General features: G+C 32.9%; 1 protein-coding gene across 1 annotated transcript; it reads right to left on the bottom strand.

Moving 5' to 3' along the window:
- Window positions 1–1,161: 1,161 nt before the first annotated feature.
- swi2 (Protein singed wings 2) lies at window positions 1,162–18,111 on the bottom strand. The gene is made up of 9 exons (XM_088234466.1): window positions 18,058–18,111; window positions 14,921–15,178; window positions 13,660–13,819; window positions 13,163–13,322; window positions 8,953–9,116; window positions 7,343–7,519; window positions 3,096–3,254; window positions 2,800–3,000; window positions 1,162–1,939 (listed from the first exon to the last, which is right to left on the bottom strand). Coding segments are annotated over exons 1-9 (1,461 nt in total). The 5' UTR covers window positions 18,060–18,111; the 3' UTR covers window positions 1,162–1,759.
- Between the last annotated feature and the right edge of the window lie 5,813 nt (window positions 18,112–23,924).

Genomic DNA, 23,924 nt, shown 5'->3' with positions numbered 1-23,924 from the left:
TTGGCTATTTATTATTCAGTTGTAATGATGTGTTGGGTGTTAACATAAGTTGTGTCCATTTTTTCCAAATGAAGAGAACAAGAGGACACAACAAAATAAATTACAATAAATTTGTCAATAATGTATTCTCCTTATTAGTTTTTTCATTTATTTCCCGATTGAACGCGAACGGAGAGGTGTCAAATACTCACATTCGTCTACTTAACATTACATTTTGAAGGCTTGTAATCAAATAAAATAATATATTTGACGTAAAAGCAAATACGACATCTTATAAAGCAGAAAATTTTGATGAATCACGTGATGTATGGCAGATGAAATATTTATTTAAAAGAATAACCTTCAATTTTAATATTTTAAAATAAAATAAACATTTGCATTCCTATAATTTACTAAAATATTTCCAATATCCGGATCATTTTCAACTAGTTGTAAGTAATTTATTAGAAAATGGGAATCAGGTTATGGTAGAGTGGGGTTCGAACCTCGCACCTCTGTTCCATGAGTCCGCAACACTGGCCACGGGACCACAACACGATTCAAAATTATAAAACTTAGTGTCTGGACTGGATCTAAAGCGCAAGGCCGATCATTTTGCCTTCGTTGATTAAAATTTATTTGACGCCACCATGCTTTTTTAATATATTGAATAGATTGTGAATAACAAAAAAATCGAATATTCCTCATCAAATAATAATGGATATCAACACACTTCTTTGTTTAGTCATAGAGTCATTAGATTAATTAAATTAACAAACAGTTTATTTTGACATTATCCACTTACACGTTTCATACCTTTATACTGTATTTCAATAAGTTGTATTTCTTTAAATTTTATTTACGAAATGTTATTAAATCACTAACCGACTTGTCTATGTCTACCGGTTTGGAGACTTACCCGTCTCTTCGCCAGGGCACCAATTAAACCAATATGCAAAACCCACTATACACCTAAAAATATTTTTTATATAACCTTTGAAGGTTTTTTAAAATAATAAACAAATAAAGATATGATAAAATAACCAAAAACATGTACCCACGTTTATATGGTTTTTGTGCACGTAAAAGTCTTACAAGCGTGAATATGTTTTTTTTTTAATCCGAGGTTTAAAATCCCCTGTTAAAGATCCCCGCTTTCTGATATGATAAAAACAATAAATATTTATTACACCAACATTCTATTTGAATATAGAGGACATTACAAAGTACATAAATAAAACAGTTTCGCAATACACAAAGCTCCGTCGATATCGATACAATAATAGTTACAATGTTTACATAAATAAAAAGATAAGAGTTATGAAATAAATACCTTCCACTAATTACATTTTTCATGCTAATTAACATGTATTATGACTCTGTCATTGGATCACACCTTTATTATTAGGTTCTCGTTTAAAATTGTGCGCAGTTTCACCACAAGATTCTAAAATTTCTAAACAAAAATGTCAAATAAAAAATGTTTTATTTGCGATTTTCATTCACAGGACTTAAAAAAATGTTTTTTTTCATAATAAAATACAGGCAGTTACAGGGCTTGTGACCTATCATTGGCTAAATTTAAACACCGTGTAACATTTATTGTTCTGCCGGTTATTAAGTGTAAATACACTATTTTTTCTTAAATTTTCGTGAAGTAAAAAAAACAAAGATCTTGATTGAAATTTCAGTTTTTTGATATTTTAAAATATTTCATAATTGAATTATAATGCTAATGCAATAAAGTTGATTTTAATTTACGTATTTACGGTTTACGCCTTTATGGTATTTTTGAAACGATCCACGGCAATTTTCCAGTCTTTTTAAAGCAGTAATAATCGTAGGCGAATTTTCCAAGAACGAAAATGATAAGTAAACTTAAAATAACGTTGAGGATGTCAAGGGGATGCAGTAGTTCACTCGATTGCCGACAGATGGCACTGCGAGACAGGGTTTGAATCTGAGGAAAAAAAAATGATTTGGTGTTTAAATTATTTTTGTAGCATTACAAATTAAAAATGTCTTAAAACACGACCTATCTTATTTCGTTGCATGTGGAAATTCGTTATATTTATACTGGCCACGCGCCGTGGCGCAGTTGGTTAGACGGCTAACTGTGAAACTGACGTCGCGGGTTCGATTCCCGCCAGTTGCAAGAAAAAATCCAATAAAGATTTTTTCTCAATTGGTCTGGGTGCTGTGGTGTATTTGTCATTACCTCCTTTCATATCTCATATATCCCACCTGCTGACGGGCCTCAAAATAGAGGATTAGCGGGTTATTCCTTTTAAAAAAAACTTATTTTCTAAATATTTTCTGCATGTTTTTCCAAAGAAAGAAGTTCCATTTTAACATGAAGAGATAGCTCATTCCAAAGTCTTGCACCCTGAATAGAATGATTTTTTTGCTGAAAAATGATGTGCTATGTCGAGGAATGGAAAGTGTAAACCACGATAAGATAGGTTAATGAAATTTTCAGTGCAGGATGTTATAAAGATGAGAAAGAGATTGATTAAGTTCGGTGGGAGAGGGTGATGTACATGATCATACTTTTTGGAGATTAAAAATAAAGTCAATGCTTTGGTTCTTCAAACGCTCTAGACGATCGAAAGATAACAAATATTAGCAAAGTACCTACAGAGAAGACATGGATAGGTTAAGATTTTTTTTTTCTATGGTTGGAAGAATATTTTTAAGTCTTTGGGGAAGGTACTTCAAGATTTTAAATTGTCTTTGTAAAAAATCCCATTATTGTGTATTACTTATGTCAGACTATGAGGTTTTTTGTGTTCTCAGTACAAAGCAATTTTGTGCTCTCACCTGGGCATTTGAGATCTCTTCGTTTTCAGATTCCGCGCAAGTTATATCGGGAAGGTCTTCCACAACCTTTTGATGTTTAAGTAGTAACTCTTGAAACGCCGGAGTAAAGTGACAGTCACAACGCCAGGGATTGTTGCCCAAGAACACTTGTCCAATATTTTGGTTGTGCTGGAATGCATTGTCAAAGGCATGCGTGGGAAGCTGAAATCAAATAATTTGGTTGACATTCAATTGACGCACCAGTAAATTCTGCTCGATTATAGTTTATAAATTATATGATAAAAAAATGTGCTCACATGAGTAAGATTATTTCCCCTAAGACTGAGTACCCTAAAGTAAAGCATCCAGTCAGCTCCCTCTAAAGGTTGTACGCTCGTCACTAGGTTATTGTCTAGGTATACATCAGCAACACGTCTGAAGGCGGGATTTTGTGCAAGTGAACGAACAGATGAGATCTAAAAAATATAATTATCATCTACCTCGCATTTACCCTTCGTCTACTCATCAACAACAAAAACATAGACAACATTATTTTTAATTTTTCCAAATGTTCGTAGATATAGGCTGGATTTCATCCCCTAATTAGTTATTAAAATGATTACAACTATTAATATATTAAAATGGAAAAGTAACTCACAGTTGTCACACATGTCAATTATGTTTTTTGTATATTTTATTTAGAAAATCTAATTTTACGCATTTATAGTTAACACTGCGTGGGCTCAGAACCAATGACAGGTTTCCACAAATTGTACAAAGTAAAGAAATATTACACGGCAACTTCCGCGTTGTAATGGCTAAGACACACGACTCACGCACGGAAGGTTCTTTTTGTTTTACAGGACTCACCAAGCCAATGAATATGGCTTGTCGGTAAAGATCCTTTACAATTAATCATATGATAGTCCTACATAGCTGTATAATAATAATTACTACTAACTAAATATAAGGAGCGAAAAAAGTACATGTACATAAACATAATTATTCTTTCCTACAAAACTAGAAATGTGCCTACTGCTGATTGTGACACGGTACAAATTACTAGTACATAAACACATACATTTCTCTATAAAACACACAGTTTTCCCTGAAGATGGCTCCTGCAATGGTAGCCGAAACGTCGGATCAAATCCAACATACACGGTATCACCCAAAAAAGATACATAATATTAATAACAGTGACCGTGAAAACCTTCGCACCTATTTAAAGTACATGTAATTTATGCTTTCAAAAAAATATTTAGAAAGATATAAAAAAAAGCAAAAAATAAGTGAATGATAACGCAATTTTAAGATAAAAAATAAATAAATAGAGAACCGTAGTACCAAAATTTAAAACAGAAGTGTGTACATATTTAATAGGCACAAAGCATTTTATTGAAAACATTATTTATTAACATATCCATATCTATATCTAAGTCAATATCTATATCACATTCTCATCCATATCCATACATATATATACCCGTACATGCACACATACATATCCATACATACATATATACAAATATATACACATACATACATATGAACATACATATACACACATAAACATCCATGAGAATATTACTTAGTTATAAATTCTATTTTAAATATATCTATATTTACAAATATTCAATTTTTTAAATATAAAAACTCCTGATTTCTACAGTCTATTATTTTGCCCTTGTCACTTTTGGTAGTGTCATTTCTCAGATTGTTTGGTAACAAATTGAACATAACTGGAACCACATATTTTAAAGTTCGTAAGGTTAGCAACCAATTGGTGGCCATTTTGTTTTATTTGACAACATAAACAAAACAGTTCGATCGGATGCTTTTGTATCTGTTCTTGGCTTTGTTTGTAAATAACTGGGATATTTACGTTATAATAAATAAAAATCGACTATGGTGAATTGCACTATATTTGGTTGCAGCAGTAGGAGCGTCAAAGGTGTTAAAGGAGACAGTTTTCACAGGTAATTGATTTGGAATATTTTTCCATGATTGACATTGATTTTCGGCATTTATTGTCCCGACACGTGTATTATGTTGCTTAAAAACTTTGCTTATATCAACATGTTTACTTCAGATACAATTTTTCTCAATTTAGGAGATAAATTTGTGAATTAACGTATGTTTACTGTTGATAATGACAGTTGATTATGAACAATGTGTCAGGGCTGCACTAGGCATCCATTTAAAGTTTGAGTTTTTATCGAGTAGAAGTCGATTAAAATTTTACTCGAAAATAGCCTTGAAACTTGTTAACCTTGAAATCGCATCTAAAATGACGTGTCCAAATTTTAGGCCACTACGACTCGTCGTTTTGGAGATGTGACGGACAAACAAACAAACTCAACATAGGACTTTGGTTCCATGGAGGTGGGATTTATGTCTCGATAAATGTAACATAAGTATATTGTGAATAAAATGAATAAATAAATAAAAAAATAAACACACACATGTATTTTCAGTTTTACAAAATAAATATAGGTGAATTATAGAAAAATAAATTGTAATAATCCTGCAATAATAAATACACAGGTACATATTAAAAAATATTTACAATGCAAATTAAAATTTAGTCGGGTTGTGGTCCCGTGGCTAGTGTCTCGGACTCACAGACCAAAGGTCCGTGGTTCGAATCCCACTCTACCCCAACTTGATTCCATTTTCTAATAGTGAGTTATTTAGAACTCGTTGAGAATGGCCCTCAAAATTAAATATTTGGGTAAATTATAAGAACGCAAATATTTCTTTTTTAAAAAAAAAAAATAATAAAAATATCCATTTAGCAATTTTCGACCTGAGTACGGCCCTTTGTTTTGCTGCGAACTGCAGCTAACTTAATACCCAATAGTCGTATAATGGTTTTCCTACTTTTGGGCGCCTCTTCAGCTTGGAGCATTGTTAGATACGTAATATAATAAATACATAAAAGAAGAAAAGAAAATGAAAACACATTTCGGTAATCAGATGGCAGAAGGGACCAGCTGTATTTTTTTCTGTTTTTTAGTTTTCAAAAGTTTAAATCAATATTTCAGTAAATACACGTAGAAAAAAAACACCATCATTTAGAATGGTAATTCATTATCGAAAAGCAACCCTATTTTTTTTTAGTTTTGAAGTCTTGAAATCGAGTCGCATTTCAGCTATCCTGAACATTTTTGAAAATTACAGATGGTCCCATCTGCCATCTGACTATTGATTTGTAGTAAATGGGGCAGGATAAGAAGGGAATGCAAATAGAGAGTAGAGAGGATAAGGAAGGGAAGGAAGAGTTAAAAAATACACATATGTAATCTAACAGTATAACCTTCTTGTCAAGCTGCATAATGAATTTTAATTATGAATTTAAGTGCCGAGAGTGTGATATTTGTACATCTTCAAATATAGTATTGTATACTGAACAATACGCTCGGAAAAAAACCTTTTTGGCTTATGACGTTTTACTTATTAGTATATAAAATAGGTGGTACCGCTTACACACCCTGGCTGGAACTTGTATGGTTATTAAACCAAGTAACTCTGTACAGTCAACTAATCCTGCAATGATTTTGTAAAGCAGTAGTTGGTCCGCACTTTATAGTAATAAGGCGCCACCGGTATACGGACAAAATGCATTCAAGTATTATGAGTCACCAAGTTAACTATAGTTTACAGCAAAACGATGAGCCATAGGTAATAAGGTCGAGAATCTCAAGCACAGAAGAAACTACATATACACGTTTGTTGTAAAAAAAATCAAACCAAAAATTTTCTACGCTTTTGTTCTATGTTATTACATAATATTCCCTATTGAGCGAAATGGCAAATCTATAGCTGTGGGGCGTAAATACTCTGAGGTCCGCACCCACTCTTCGGTATTGTGGAGAAATAATTTCATGCTGAGTGGAGATAGCGAGAGTCTGATAAGAATATAATAGTATCATTGTTATTTTTGTCAGTATTCTTATTCCAAGCACAAGAGCTAGTCTCGTTTTTTCAGAGGAACAGCATAAAAATAACAAAATACTAACCCTAAACGTAATGTAATAAATGTAACTTAATTATACGTAATACAAATAAATGAAATGGTTATTATTGTTCAACAGTAATCAGATTTGATGAAAGAACTCACACGAGAGGTAGTATCAAACATGATAAATATAGCGCAGGAAATTGGTAAAATAAACCAAAGTAGGGAACAAAATGCCGAACACTCCTCTAGTGGAACGGAAGGCCTGTTGACTACTGCCAACAGGCCGGCTTCTCCTGAAGAGTTTTAAGTGGTTTCCTCTCCACGTGAGCAAATGCTGAGAAGTTCCTGATTAGCCCACATTAATATATCCCTCCTGATCCCAATAGTTTAGATAAATTTTAAGATATTTAATAGCAGAAAAATCCACTTTTTGAAATATAAACCTTGTATATTATAAGCAAGGTAAATAATAAAGCAACTCCCATATAAAAAAAAAATTTTAAAAAATCAGATTTGATGGATTTTCCGAAACATTTGTGGTAGTTGCAAGCGATATCAATATAGGTATTCATATTGAAAGAATGACAGAAACCTTCTCACCATGTTCCCATGTAGAAGTAGAACAGTTGTGATGGCGGGGACGCTTGCAGGGAAATCTTTAAGTTTTTTCCATCGGCAATCTGTAGTACTGACAGGAACTAAGCTGTCCCATCCTGGAGGACGAACCAAGTTCGTCAGGTAACATGAGCACATCGGGGGACACTCTACCCGTAAAGACTGAAATATATAACAGTAGAAATTGTTGGCTCCGTAGTTGTACTAATACATAGTAATAAGAAGGAAAAAAAACTTATTAAAAAATGTAAACCGTGAAATAGATAAGAAAGAGAGATGAAAGAATAACAGGAGGCGATGCAAATCTCTCTTTCTTGAATCTGCGCCTCATGTCTGAGGATGGTGATTATGCCCGACTCTTGTGCATTGTTCATTATGTCTGTTTTGGAGGCCCTCTTTGGAGACGTCAACCAACCAGATGGAGTGGGTTGGTTGACGTCCACGCGATCTTGTCCCTTTGACACTTCTCAGGAGGAAAGTTAGAATATAGATTGTCAGATAGTAATAAAATGTGCGTTTGCCAGAAATTAAATAAATAATTGTATGACAATAAATATCGATCCACCGAATTGTATTGTTTCATGCTGTGTAAATTTTTGCCGTGGTGTGAAATGGGTCAATCATGCGATATTACGCGGTGGGCTCGTGGTTTGCACGTGCACAACGGTCCAGTCTCCGTGAATGTACCGTAGTTAACAATGTTTGAGTATGTCCAAATGCTTGTAGACTGGCTGATTTTCCTGGAGAGGGAAAACATTTTTGAGACGGGAATCTGGAAGTCTAGACATTAACAGGGCTTATGACCTGTCATTGGCTGGTTTAAGTGGCCACTTTACACACATATTCCCGTCTCAAAAATGTTTTCCCTCTCTGTTGAAATAAAGTTAAATATGAATAACTCCCTAGGGAGGAAATCCAGCCAGTCTGCAAGCATTTGAACATACTCAAACATTGTTGAATTAACTACCTGGTAAAAGAAGAAGTATAAAAATTGGAAAATTGTTTTCATGCGTTGCCTAGTAGGTGATTTGGTTCAGCCGGATGAATCTCACCCAAAAGGTTTCAGCTCTTTTACTTCACAAAAGTCAACAGACAGAAGAGTTGAGGAAATGTGGATGTTCAAACATGGGCAGAATGGTGAATGTTACACAGTGTGTAAAGTGGCCACTTAAACCAGCCAATGACAGGTCATAAGCCCTGTAAACGCCTAGACTTCCATATTTCCATCTCAAAAATGTTTTTCCTCTCTGTTGAAATAAATTTAAAGTACCGAAGTTATATTATTTAACATGGAAAATCACAAAGTTAGTGCGTCTAATATAAATTTGAATCTAATTTTATTGTTTAAATCACGTTTTCCATTTTTCAGAATGTTGTAACAACCAATCAGTGAACTTCTTTTTTTAAAAAAAACAATTAATTGATATTCTGTTATCTTCTTCTTTATAAAAAAATAAAAATAGCCTATTTGTGCTTATAACAATGTGAAGATTCTGGTGAAGTTGAAATTGGGGAGTGCTGCTGTTTAGACACATACATATTATATTTATTAAAAGTATAGTTATATTATACAGAAGTTCTAGAAGATTGATTACTTTTAGTAGATCCATCACAACATGAAGTGGCTTTCCTTTAAACATATTTCCTTGGCAAGTAAGATTCTTGTAATCAACAACCTTTTGATGAGCGGCCTCCCTCCGCGAAGAATTTAGATCTGAGAACCATCTCAAACCTTTATGACTGCAGTTCCATTTGTTATCTAAAAAAGGGAATAATAATGACTTTATGCAAGAAAACAGTAAGGCGTGTTGGAATAAATAAAAAATCGTTATTTTGTGTTTTGTGTTGTCATATAGATCGGTGACATACACATGCACCAAATTAGTTCACCAGAAATCTAGAGTATCGGCTGAAGAAAGCAACTCAGCATTTTCTGTTTAACACAACAAATTATATTGTGCAGGAACGACTTATTATACACATAAAGGTGTAAACATTGATGTCATGTTCTTGAGTAACCTCAGATTCGTAGATGACATGCGGACTAGAAACCATGTCTGTGACACAGAAAAGTAGTTAAAAACTAAAATGCGCGCAACGATCCCTAGAAAGACAGATGCTCGGTGTATGTATAGAAGACAGAATAAGAAATGAATAAATAAGGCACTGAACCGGAGTCATAAAGTGGAGACCATTGGCAAACAAAAGAGGTGTTGTAAGGCTACAAAAAAGATGGGTCGACGACATTGCCTCGATCGTAAGTTGGTGAAACATGAATGATAAAAACGGGTGACAGGAAGAAGAGGAGACGTTTGGAAGAGGCCTGTATCAACAGTGGAAAGAACAAGGCTGAAGAAGAAGAAGCCGAAGAAATGTGAATGTTATCATAAATATGTATTGTGGAAGGTTCATTTTCTATTAGAAAAATACAATTTACATTTAAAATTGTACCTAATATTTGGCAGTTTCAAATAAAATAAAAGAATAATAATGCAAAACAAATATTGCTCAGTGAATATTAATATTTTAGCAAAAAGAAACATATTTTTGTAAAATTTCAATATCCCTATTTTTTACAAATCACTCTTTGTTCCTAACAGGGTATCAGATGTCTGTTAAAACTGTATGCATTTTAGAATTAAAAAATGTGTAGTTAGAGATTTTAATATTCTTATTTTTCAAAAGTCTAATTCAGAATGTAGGTACTTTGTATTATTTATCTTGGTCTTCAATTGAATATTGTATTTATGTACTCGTAGATAGTATTTACCTATTTGGATGTTCAGCAAACACGTACCTACAATGAACGCAAACATTTTGTTTAATCTTGGATTATAAATACGATTAGGATCCATACACAAGATCAACTGAGTTTCTAGAATTGTGGAGCATTATTTACTTAGTACAAGAGATAAAAGAAAAAGCAAATTGAAGATCTGGATAAAACTAATTGTAATTGACAGAGTTTATAAACATTATATATTTACACATTACGCCTGTTAGTGCAGGACCCGTATTATAAGAGCTATTTTTAATTGTCTGTAAAGTAAAATCGAATTTCCTGTGGGAAAAATGGAATATTAATCACTGAGGTAAAATAAAATAGAGATGACGCTTCATACAACGTGAATTTGAAATCGTTTTCTAAAAAATATGGATCGAAATTGAACGTAGTTATGCAGAAGCAGCCAGTCCACAAATTCGGAAAAATGAGATATTGATGTTATAGGGTGCAGTAAGGTCGATTCTATGTTCTGCTAAAAACAGTCAGACCGCTTTCATATAAAAAAAAACTGTATTAATCACCTCCGGAAAAGGTGTCGATCACAAAAACGGCATTTCTCAATTTGCAGAAAACACCCACAAAACTAGAAAAATCTTATGGCACTTTAAAAATCTTTTAAACTGGTCAAATACACAATAAGATTCTTGTCTGTAATATATAAAAAAACCTATGTATTCGTTGTTTATCGTTTGTTAAAGTCAAAAACATTCAAACTATTGTATAGATTTTATAATTCACTCTTTTCACAAAATGGCTATTATCTCAGATTCACTTTTCTTTGGCTGGCTGCTTTCTGTATAACTACGTTCAATTGTCCTGCAAAACGCGTAGTAAAATAAAAAGGTAAAACTGTTTATGCCGCTTACTCTGAATTCAAAGCTGTACGTCGCGCCCTTTCGCATTGCTTCTCATTAGCTTAGCCAGCAAGGAAAAACACTACTTACCATAAAATAAAATATAAGCTCCGGAACCTATGTTGAATTGAACACAAATCGTGTGCTTAGTGCCAAATCAAGTGATACAGCAATCCGACGGAGATAATCCAATTTTTTTAACAAATATAATATACACACTTTCGAGCGAAAAGTTCGAGTTTACTTTATAAGCAACTGAAGATAACTCTGGACCCCGGGGAATGTAAAATCTGGTGATTCTTCAAAATGAGAATAAGTTTCTTGAGCTAAACAATCTCCCCGTATGCTAACTCCTCGGAGTTCGGATGCAAATAAGTTCCTAGTGCGTTTCTCACATCGTCGCCCTAATTTGAAGGAAAAAATAATTTTTTCCTGTATTCGAGATTATGATTAAATATTTTCTACCGAACAAAATAGCACCCATCTCTGTCATTTGAACTAAGAAATTGTTGACAGGAAAGATTCTAAAAAACACATTTTTCGAATAACGCGTTTTAAAAAGAAAATGCATATTCCTTGGAATTCAGTGTGTCAGTAGTACGGTAGGTTAAATTTGTTGGGATAAAACACTAACAAATCACATAAACGTAAAAAACAAAATATTTTGTTGAAAAAACCCACTAAAATTTCCAGCAAAATTACTGATATATTAAGTTTTTATTGTCTCCTGTAAATGTATTGTAGTTTGTAATGCTGTATTCATTTTGTATTGTCAGGCGACGATATTGAAAATGAACTATGGAAACGCGCGAGGTACCGATACGTTTTAAAATATGTGACAGTACTTTTTGAGTTTCCAGTGTCACCTACACTTCTTTTTTAAAATTTATATATATATATATATTTGGACCCCTGTATTTAGTAGCCTTACGCGTCATGTACAAGGCTAAGGTACTCGGAAAAAATCGTTTTTGTTTGTCTTGGAAATAAGATGTTCGATCAGTGATTTTGGTTTATTACCTTTATGAGTCCAATCACCATTGTTGCAAAATTCAAGAACAATGGCGCGTGATAACTGCTTTTAATTACAGTGTGGATATCTGTTAAGGATATTCCATCTTTCCGGCATTCTGCTTCAAGATTATGGCGTTGTAAACTGAGAAATAGGCTCTGAAATAACAGATGTTCGATACTCTGTGAAGAAATATCAGCGCATGGACAATAGTCATCATTCCTAAATTTAAACCTTTATAGAAAACTTCTCATAGCTCCGTGTCCGGTAAAAATTTGGGTCGTTTCGAAAGTACTTTGGTGATGATGACGGAAGTTTGGTGCATCAGCCAGCGTTGGGAAAAACATTTTAGTGATTTTACCTGTAGAAGAAGCGCGGTAATGATCCTCCCAACGCTGCAGCGTATTTTGTTTTGTTTTATCACCTACACTTCAATTCAATTACCACAAATGAAATAATGATTACTCGACAGAGATCTCAACGACGCCATTCCAAATAGGGGTAGGCAAAGAGGATGGTTCGCCACATGCTTCTATCCTGACGTAGGTAGGTACAATATTAAAATTTTCCATTACTTCTTGTCATACATGCCTTCTTCTATTGTGATTATAACACGACCAGATTTATGATATTGGTTTGATCTGATCATGCCCAGTCTTACTTGACCGTCTCATAATATTTGTCTTCGTCATTACAATATTTGTTTTAGCCGTAGAATTAAGAATAGTCCAGAAACCGCATACGCACATCAAATAGAAGGCGACTCAACTACTCATAAATGAGTAGGTTTACGTTTTGACCCATTAGTTTCTTTGTTAACGTCGCTCAGTACGCAACTCCTGATTCTAATTTAACCATGCCGTGTTGTGTCCTTTTAAAGTGTAGAAAAACTGCTAGGATCTTAAAGAAACAGGATGCAATTGGTGTACCAATGCAGTGCCCTATGCTCCATTATGTGCCGAAAGGGAATGATGATGATGATGAACTTCATATTTTCATTTACACTTAAAAATATATTTTATGGAGAAAGTGGGCTTGGATGTTTTATTCGTGGATAAAATAGCTTGTTGCGATAATTTCTGCATTTTTAACTTCAATACAGCAAAAAGTGGACTTCTGTTTTATTTTCTAAAGTACAATAATAATTTGCTTACTTGATAAATACACGTATTTTAGATTTACCGCAGAGTTGATGAACTGATGATCTATGGTTTCTAAATTGTTCCCTGTCAGATCTAAATCATGAAGCGCTGAGAGATGGCGAAGCAAGGAGTTTGGCAATGTTGCATTTGGCAAACCATTCAACCTTAAATGCTGGAAAAAAAAAACATTTTATCAACAATAATTTGAGGTACGTCCGAATCTGGAAACTGGATTTTGACCATTTAAGTATTTTTATCTATTCGTAGATGCGATATAAGAAAAGATAAGAAGAGCAATGCTCTAAGTAGAGCAGAGAAGGAGGAATATTTATAACATAATAAACCATTTCGGAATGAATTTGTCATAATTTTACTAATTTTATAAATTAATATATAAGAGTTTCGTTTGAAAAAGCTTTAGTAGATTCACATAACGTATTATTTTAGAATGTGTTGAAGAGATATAACAAAGACTTGTCAATATAATTATTTTAAAGAGATCAATATACCTTTAAGTGCAAAGCGTTTGACGGAAAATCTTCACTAAAATGGGTAAAGTTAGAATCTTCTATGGTGAGATTACGAAGCGCGGGAAATATGTCAAATACGATGGAGGGCGGGAAACATCGGAGCGGCCATTTTCGTATTGTAAGATAGCGGACGTCGTGACTGAAAAATCAGAACGTGCCTTGAGAAATCGGAATATATTTACTCAACGCATTATCAAAACAATCTCATCTTGTTGTATTGTCGAATTATCACATTAAAGGCCGTATATGAAGGTAGGCACTGGTTTATAGCAAGTCAAATAAGTTTATAAATAACGGAGGTCTTTTTTAATTTATTCAGCAGAATACAATGTTTGATCCTCATTATCATTCCTTTTTCACATCTAATGGTGCATGGCCACTACATTTAAGGTAAGATGATCAGTTTTACACTTATTCTTGCATAATATTTTATGGTATTTACAAACAGCAGTAAACATGGATTGCTAGAGCAATATTTAATGTACTACTGTGCTCTCTGTTACTTAAATCTACAATAATAATTATTCCCTTATCATAAATACCGTACCCGATGGTGAATAGGGCAGTGAATTATTAAATCAAATGAAACTAATCACAATTATATGTTATATGCAGGTAAGGTGATTAGTCTTACGCTACAGGTGCAGTCCATTGACAGTGAAATATTTCAGTATGAAATCACCTTTCTGTTAAATATGTCACGTTGACTTTAACAGGAATTGAACCTGGAACCTCAAGCATGGTAGTTCACACGCGCTAACCATTACGAGGCAGAATTATTTCTATTAGGATTTTTACCTGAGAGTAGTCATCGAGTCGAGAACACTCGTCCAGGGTTTTAGTTATATTTTACACCCAGAACTATATTCTTCATACGTCAGCACACAACTATAAATACGTCTCCCGTTTTACGTCTGCGCTTAAAATCACCACTGAGAAGCGCCTGCTAACATCACTCAACACGAAAATTCTCGTTTTCATTGTAGTATCTCGGCTACACCATAATTGCATTATAAAAAAATGAGGATTTTTCAATTATTACTGGGGTGGATAACGCGTCAGGTATTTCCATATGTCACGTCTGCTATAAACAAAGCCACTTCGGGTGGATTCCGAAACATCCCGAGCGGATAACGCGTTGAGTATTTACAAATATGCGTCCCGGAAGGCCACTGACAATCTTTCGACTGTATTTGCCTAAACTTAAAACAATAAAAATAAAGAAGCCTTAATATCTCACTTTTCTCTTAGTAACAATTCAACATCTAACCCTCCAGTACACACGGCGCTGTAGTTTCCATACGCGTTAGTATGGGGGGTGCAATTTCCACCCAAAAATGGTTCAAATGTGTAGAATTTTCCCTGGCGTTCATCATTCAGAAATTGGCAGGGGCTTGTTGAAGAATTTTCTTCGATCGAGTTTTGGATTCCCAAAATCTCCGTGTTAATTACAAGCAGATTCCAGCAACTCAGAATCAAAATTAGTTGCCAAAATGTCCTGAAAAATGTATTTATCTGGGAAATCTGGATTTTAAGTTGAGAGCAGCCATCATGTCAATAACACTTGTCCAGGGTTCTCGTTCTATTACATAGACAGAAAAATGTATTGATTTGGATTCAACTACTAATTCTAAATAAACGAAAACCGTTTTCAAAAAGAATGTACAAGTTTGGATTTTGTCTAAGGGAAGAAACCATTGCAGGAGATTGCTGCGAGATATTGCAAAGATTTATATACTATTAAGCGTGTTGTCCAGATGTTTATTGAAATAAATGTTTATGTAATATTTTTTAATTTAAATAAAATTGCTATTATTTAATAATGTACATGCTTTCACTTTCCATTATGTTGTATCCCAACTCAACACAGGGCTTTTAGCCTCATAGAGTTTGGGATACGTTATTATTTAATTTTTTTATATATATTTATGTGTTTGTATAAATAAATAAATAAAATAAATAAATTCGTTGTTTTGAATCAGAAAATTAAATTATACGCTTAAATATAAAACACAAGACATATAAGTAGCAGTGAAGGAAATATATACGATATTCGAACGAATAATTTTTAATTAAATAAAAAAAATATATAAATTACTTAGAAAAATAAAACATTAAGATGGCGATTATTAACAAACATTTTTCGCAATTTCTCATTTCAAATACACACTACTAAACACGTCAAACATTATTGTAAAAAATATTTCATTTGATTGTTTTTTTCACTTACTTTTTAATGATTTAGTTATACGTACGGCAAAACATACAAAAATTTATTGGCTTCAAGTTATTAATATATTTTGTTTTACATTAGTTAGAATGATTTATCTTGGTAATTATATCGTTTGATTAAGCGCTTAATAAAAGCTTAATAGGAAAGCAAAGCCTACTTCAGGTTTTATTCGAACATAATGCATAATGTGATAAAAAACATTGGACGTAATAATATGTCAACAATGTTTTGAGTTTGTCGAAATTTTTGTAGATAAGGACTGGATTCAACCCTCTATTGAGCTGTTAATATTAAAATATTACAACAGACAGTTATATTTAAGTAGTTACTTTACACACTGTGTAACATCAATAATTCTGACTATATTTGAACATCTATATTCCTTCGACTCTTCCTGATAATGAATGTCACCCGTAACAACGAAGATTTCAGCTCTTTAACTTCGAAAACGTCAGCAGCAGCAGATGGAAGATTCGAAAGAATATCGAAGGTTCAAATATAGGCAGAATGGTGAATGTTTCATAGTGTGTAAAGTGGCCACTTAAACAAGCCAATAAACTTAAGTTAACTCAACACAGGACTTTTGGTCCAATGGAATTGGGACTTGTTTATCAAATAATGTGTAATAAACTGTCTTTAAGTAAATACATAAATAACTAAATGATAGGTACATATAAAATACTCGAGATAAAGTGTTTTCTACGTCCGCGAGAGCGGTTTGGAATAGCACCCCAGTAGCTCAATCTCAAATAACTATTAAGTGCTAATAAGCAGCGTGATAACGATTTCTAACCATGGTTGTTTATCGTATTCGCGATCACAATGGAACATCCGTGAACACCTAATATTAAATGTCAACATATTTACGTTTCACGACGTATAATCCCGTTGCGCAATCATATACTTTAATTTCACAAATATTCCACAACTGCTACTTTTAATTATTTATTTATTATTTATCAAGCTATTTATTGGATTTATCCGGCGGTTAGTAAGCCAAATGTCAAGAAAAGCAGTCGCCATAGTAATTGTAATATAATTTTATTTAATAATATTTTTTTGTATTAGATACTCCTTACTATTTTGCAAATGCAGTATATTGTATTAATTTTTATAGTAAACGCCGATTTTTCACCAGTGAACGGTATTTATTTACGAGGAAAACAAAAAACAAACTGACACGAGCGTTGATTACACAGGTGTTGACTTATGACTGTGAGAACTTAAGCATGTTCATTATTGTTCATTGTGATTGCTCAAATGCTCAGCATGTTTTTAAGCACGTCCATAGTTATTTGCGATTGAGCTACTGAATGCTTAAATTTGACTAAAATAGATGAGTTAAACTGCATTTATAAAAGAAAGATAAATATAAATAGAAATATTCATTCAAGTGTACGTTTTTAGTCATGAAAATCTCATGGCCCCTGGACTAGCACCTAAAACGTTAGACTAATCACCTTTATGTAACAAAATAAGATCAAGACACGCTGCGGTTGGTCTACCAATGCAGTGTCATTTTGTATACTATTATGTGCGAGAAAGGGACTATTGAATTTATTTTATTTATTTATACATTTTACCACAAATACAATTTTATGTTCACTTTGCCCAGCTGAAAAGGGTACATACCCCGTTCCAAGCTAGGTAATTCCATTTTAATACATGAAAATAGTTTACAAGTTAATAGAAAGCACAGAAAGCATTTTGATACATATACATACACACATACACATTGATCTATATAAATTATTTAAATTTCATACAGTAGACACTATTTACAAAATAAATTCTACCATGTAAATTTTGAATACTTATGTTACACGGCTGCAAGTGCACGTGTAGCTAATAATTATAAAAACCAGTAGGGAGTATAAATTTTAAAAAAATAATGAAAGAACCATCAATAGAGGCATTGCGATTTATCTTCTACGCTCACCCTCGTAAGAAAACAACTATTACAAAATTAGTATATTAGCTGAATTGTTATTTAATTTCCATATTATAAACCGGGAAATCACTGTCGTGAAATTGATGAAATAAACGTTATCAAGAAAGGTTTTTGAACTTAAATTCGTTATTGGTAATGTTTTATAGTTACGGCTTATTATGATGTTTTTGTTTTATATATTTTGAACACATACATTTTATTTTGGTCGTGGTTAATTTTACGTCCGACAGTATGGAAAGTTGGATAGTTACTAGCGGTTGGAAAGTAATAATTACAGCCTCTGAAGTATGCACACGTGATAACAGATCTGATTTCAAAACAAATAATGTATTTAGCATGTAAGTTACCAAATAAAGGATTTAGATAAATGGAAAGACACGAATGTTTAAACAACGAAAAAAAGGTTCGAAAATATTTTCGGTAGCGCGCCATCTTGTTAATATTTTTATTGTTGGTATCTATTGTGCGAAATTACAACATGATGAACAATTTTTCGGTCTTGTATTTATGTAATAAGTAAAAATAACAAATGTTTCTTTTGTAACTTTTTCACAACGTTTTTATTTTATTTGTAGTAGCTACTTATATATAAAGCAATGATCATTTACTGGCCCAAAAGATTTTATTAATCTACCTGAATAAAAATCTAGACCTGTTATTTCGAAATACGTCTTTTTTATAAAAAAATGTATTTGAAACACTAACTTTGTGGTTATTCAGTATAATAAAATAAACATAAAACAATTTTTTTTAACCACTTATTTTATATTTTTTCTGCCGACCATCGCAAACCATCTGATAGAAATTATTCATAATATTATTAGATACTGGATTAAAAGTTGTTTATGTTGTAAATAAAATATTAAAATGAGACAACTTGGAAATCTTAGAATTAAAAAAAATCAATTCATGAAAAGAAAAAAAAACAAATAAACAGTTCATTCATTCAATCATTCAAACACGCATTCACTACATAAAAATGTTTACCCTACTTTGCTCATATAATAAGAGAAATGATGAAAATTGAACCTTGGATTAAACAACGCCGTGGTGGACATTTGGCCGACATTATCTTTAAAATATAAAATATTATTCAACATGATATAAAAATATCAGTAAAATAAAATTTGTTTTATATTTTAAGTTCTGTGTTCATTAATTCAATTACTCTTAAATAATGACCCTTTACTTATCTTCTCTGTTGTGTCAATCAATGTTTCCGAGTGCACAATAAAATTTTAGAAAAATTAACAAATTGTTTTTTTTACCTTACGTTTGTGTTATGGTTATATTCTTCGCGATCTGGCAATATTACTCGGTGACTTTAAGTATGCACGCGGCGAAAGTGTGTCTAAGTGGGGGAATTATTGGACACAGTCCGATGTATTCAAATATGATTCTACACTCCTTCTGGACTATTCTTAATTCTATGGTAATTAATTATTGTGTTCTTTATCAATAAGAGTTTTCGTTTATCAATGAGTTTATCTATTTTATCAGGATTGAAAGTAGCTTGGTCTTCTATTTATCGGTATGAAAGAAATACGATGTCCCGTTAGTCTATGGTGACTGTTGAGGAGTGTCCGAGGTGTGAAGAATACCTCGTCCTAGGAGGAGGAAAATTTAGTAAGTGGACTGTATTGTTAGGAAGGAAGGTTGCGCAACTCCACTAACCTGATGGTGATGAGTGCTGAAACCTAGCAGGTGAAGGTGGCGGTCGTGAGACGCTGGCACAGCTTGTATGGAGCTGGCGGTCTAAAATGGATGCTGTCACAGCTCACTTAGTGAAAGATTTTGATGAAAGAAAACGCACTTCACTCGTAGAATGTTATTTGTGTACTGCTAATATAATGTTTTTTCCGGCACTCACACGTAAAATTATTGTTACATGGAGTGCGCTAGGAAATGGGAAGGACGGGTAGGTAGGTAATGATTTGGTTGAGAGTTGATCCGAACAGTGACGTAGCATCGTTATTGTGTTTACAAATCCAAAATCCCACTACAAAACCAAAACGAAAAGCAAACAAAACTAACCACAGATAAAGCAAGTCAATTTAAGAAATTTAAAGAATTAATTTCAAGTTTATTCATTTTTAAATAATGTTGCTCATTGTTGATATATAATAAATATTTTTCATTGTATTTCAAAAAATTCTGGGATGATGGGTATCTTATTTTACTTCTCACCTCTCCTCTCCGGGTATCCTTATAGCAGAAAAAAATGTCGATCGCTCGCTCCGTCAAGACTTGAAGGAAACACAAACAAACAATCGACCAAACAAGCACACTTTTGCATTTATAATATTAGTAGGAGTTAGTTTGGCACGATCTAGATATTGATGACTTTAGTTTATAATTTTTAATAAATAAAAAAAACTTTAAAAAATGTTTATGATTTGTATACGAAGAAATTTGTCCCAGAAAAAGGTTTGTTTTTTTTATATATTCAATTTTTGTTGTAAGAACAATACGAAAAATAAATATATTTTTTACGAGGATAATTTTCTTATTTATTTTGTTTAAATAATATTTACCTAAATCTTTACATATTTGGGGGCATTTTCAATGAGTTGTAAATAAAATACTATAGGAAAATGGTTATCAAATTGTAATAGAGTAAAGTTTCGAACCTCGGATCTTTGATCCGTGAGTCCGCGGCACTAGTCGCGGGACCCCAACCCAATTTCGATCTCGAATGCTCCTTATACTACTTGTTAAGTCTTGCGTTTCGGATTTTAACTGAATTGGAAAATCGTTCAGAGATGTCGCCGGCGTAATGAGATTTGCTTTCCCTTTGCAGAGAAAATGATTTGAAAAAAAAACTTAATTATTTATAATAATTATCTTATTTTATTTTATTTATTAAAAGGAAAGAACAGCTATTACAACAAAAAAATAACATTTACAAATAAACAAAAATTATAGGCCAATTATAGTTTTCTATACATTACCAAATACAATGTCAAAGAAATAAGAAAAAAAGGGTACATTGAAATAGCCACTCCACATCATTCCACACGTAAAAAATTAATAAAATATTACAATAATAATGAAATAGTAAAAAAAAATAGAAGAAAAAGTTTTTGTTTACTCGGACTTAAAAATCCTTTCGCTGGCGGATCCATACGGAGTAATACGGAGCTATCAGTCCTCCCTTCTTTCTTCTTTCAAACAAAAGAAAATAATTACAATATAGGCGGCCTCCGTGGTGTAGTGGTCAAGAAGCTTGACTCACAGACGGAAGGTTCCGGGTTCGATTCCCGGTGAGAACACAAAAATTAAATGTGATTTTTCTCAAGCCTGGGTGTTCTGTGATGTAATTCACCACTGTAATTGGGTCTCCTGGCCTGTTGTGGTGCAAAAAAAATAATAAATTAAAGTGTATAAAAAATAAGGTAGGTACAGTTAGATTAAATTATAATTATTATTTTGAATAAGGGTTCTAGCATTTAAAAAGAAAAAAAAAAATTAAATGAATTAATTAATTAATTAAAATTTTTACTACTATTCTTTTATACATTTTATTAAAATAATATATTTATGTCTTTTCAAATCATATACTTGCAGGTTCGTGCATTTTTATTTACCCATAAAAAAGAAAATGAACAAAACAATCATACAATGATCAAATACATTCGACTTTTTAATTGTTTAGATTGCCTAATCGAGGCATACTTTCAAAGTACGCATTTTTTAATAGACTATTAAACTATTATTGGTTGATTCAGAAGAACTAGCGACGTCGTTCAAAGTAATTCGTTTATATTAAAATCATTTTAATAATTTTCTTCACACATTTTCAAGAAACTTCGCAGTACTAAAGTGCGCTAATTTTCACCGGGTGTATGAAAACATTTTGTATTTCCAATTTCCCGCTGCACTGAACTACCTCATTGATCACATTATATTTGTATGCTCAAATGGTTGAATTGGTGTTTAACACAATACCTACTTTCTTTGACAAACATATCATTAAAGTCAAGCCGAGGTTCGAAAAATAAATATGCCATTTTGGCATTTACAGGATACATGATATATTATGTAATTGGCGGATCACTTCATAAAGTATATAACATTCACCATTCTTCTGTTTGAACAGACATATTTAATACATTCTTCTATTTGCATCTTATGGTTTTGTAAAGTTGAAAAGCAACTCAGTGTTCAAATAAATTCCGAATTCCGGACAAGTGTTTTTGACTAAATTTATTCTCAGGAAAAAAAACAGAAAGAAAATCAAGTAGAGATAAGCCTACCTCGTAGTATAGTGGTAAGCAGGTTCCCTTACGATGCTAAAGAACCCGGGTTTGATTTATGTTTCAGACAAGTTCTATATGAATTTTTCGTTTAAAAGTTTGTTTTCTACCGCTTTTAATTTAATTATCTCTGGAATGGTACCTAAAGAGTAAGGCTGATTACCTTAACTACATGAAACAGACGATCGAGATTCACTGCAGTTGGTGAACCATTTCCGTGGCCTATTTATCAATAGATACGGATAAGGGTATACTAATGATGATGATCATAATTATTTTAAATAAATAAATCAGAACTATTTTCAGAATAATTGGCTGAAGGGTTTTCGCTATCAATTTACGTTATAGATTTGTAAAAACCTTGGACATGTTTATTTATAAAAACATTTATTGAATATTCCAAAATGCCAAAGGTCGCGATCGGTTTAAATATACATAATTCAAACCCAAAAAGATTGCGGTAACTTATTGAATGTTTTGTCGAAGTCGCTATAGGATGACAAATTGGTAGCAGGAGCGGGGGCGCTGAAAGGGGAGGTCAGAGGTCATCAATCATGCTATACGAAACTCGAGAATGTTTTGGAAATGGCACCGAACTTGCTGCCATAATGTTATTATACTCCATCATGTACTTACGGAGCGTTATCTCCCTCGCGGTCGAGTGGCTGTGGGGAAATAATACGTATTTTCATTTTGTATTCGTTTTATAGTGGACGCTCGTCGGACCCAGCACGGAGGTGGGAAACGATTGGAGTGCGGTCAGTCATTGGTCATTGGTTAAAAAATATTCTCTCAAAAATGACATATTTTGAGAAGACATTGCAATTTAGTTGGGTTTTCAGATATTTGCGAATTTTCGTTTTTTTTGTGCTGTCCTTTCCCATCAAAGGAAAGTAGTGTTGCCTTTCTGACCCTTGGTAGTGTAATTGTCAAACGTAATGGCCATATTTGTGAAATAGTTGATGACCTTAAAACTTACAGCACCAAAACCAATCTCAAAATCAGTTGGAAATCTTTTGAAATAAACTGGTAGATATAACTTTTTTTCTTATTTAGGTGGGTTTAGGACTCTTACACGGTTGTTTATTATTTATTTATAAGTTTGTTTGAGGAGGCCCAATTACAGTGGTGAATTACGACCAGGTTCGCGAAACACTTTTTTTTTTAGTTTTCACCGGAAACCGAACCCGGAACTTTCCGTGCGTTAATCAAGCATTTTAGTCATTACACCAAGGAGGCCACCTAGCAGAAAATGGCTCAAAAATTGAAATATTAAGGTAAATAATAAGAAAGAAACCGTTTTTTTTTTATTTTTAAATGCTTCTAATAATTTAGAATATTAATATTGAAACTTCATCAATACTTAAGATTTTTTTTTGAAAATAAACTTATACCCACCTAAGTACTCCACATGCATGGGTTAAAGAATCAATATTGCAAAAACTCATGTTGTGTGTAAACACTTTGTGCCTTGATGCTCAAAATTCCCCGACTCTGTCAAACCAAATCATCGAAAGGGTTGAGAGTTTCTAATACCTGAGAGTATATGTTTTAAAAAATGGCAGCTTTCAAAAAGAACTGGGAGTGCGGTTATGAGTAGCGCAGGCGCCACATTCAACAGAATGAAGGCTGTCTAGAGATCGGATATTTACTCAGTGAAAACCAAATGCCGCCTATATAACGCTTGCATAAAACCTATTCTCCTCTACGGATGCAAATTGTGTCACCTTACGAGGGTTCAAAACAGCAAAATTATCAGTTTAAAGAATAGGTGTCTCAGAAGAATCTTGGGTGTGCGGTGGTT

Source organism: Micrasema longulum, unplaced genomic scaffold (assembly GCF_059751315.1).
Source record: "Micrasema longulum isolate JH-2025_06_02 unplaced genomic scaffold, ASM5975131v1 h1tg001245l, whole genome shotgun sequence".
Lineage (NCBI taxonomy): Eukaryota > Metazoa > Arthropoda > Insecta > Trichoptera > Brachycentridae > Micrasema > Micrasema longulum.
The sequence above is the reverse complement of the archived record's forward strand: the minus strand, read 5'-3'. Positions and strand labels throughout refer to the sequence as shown.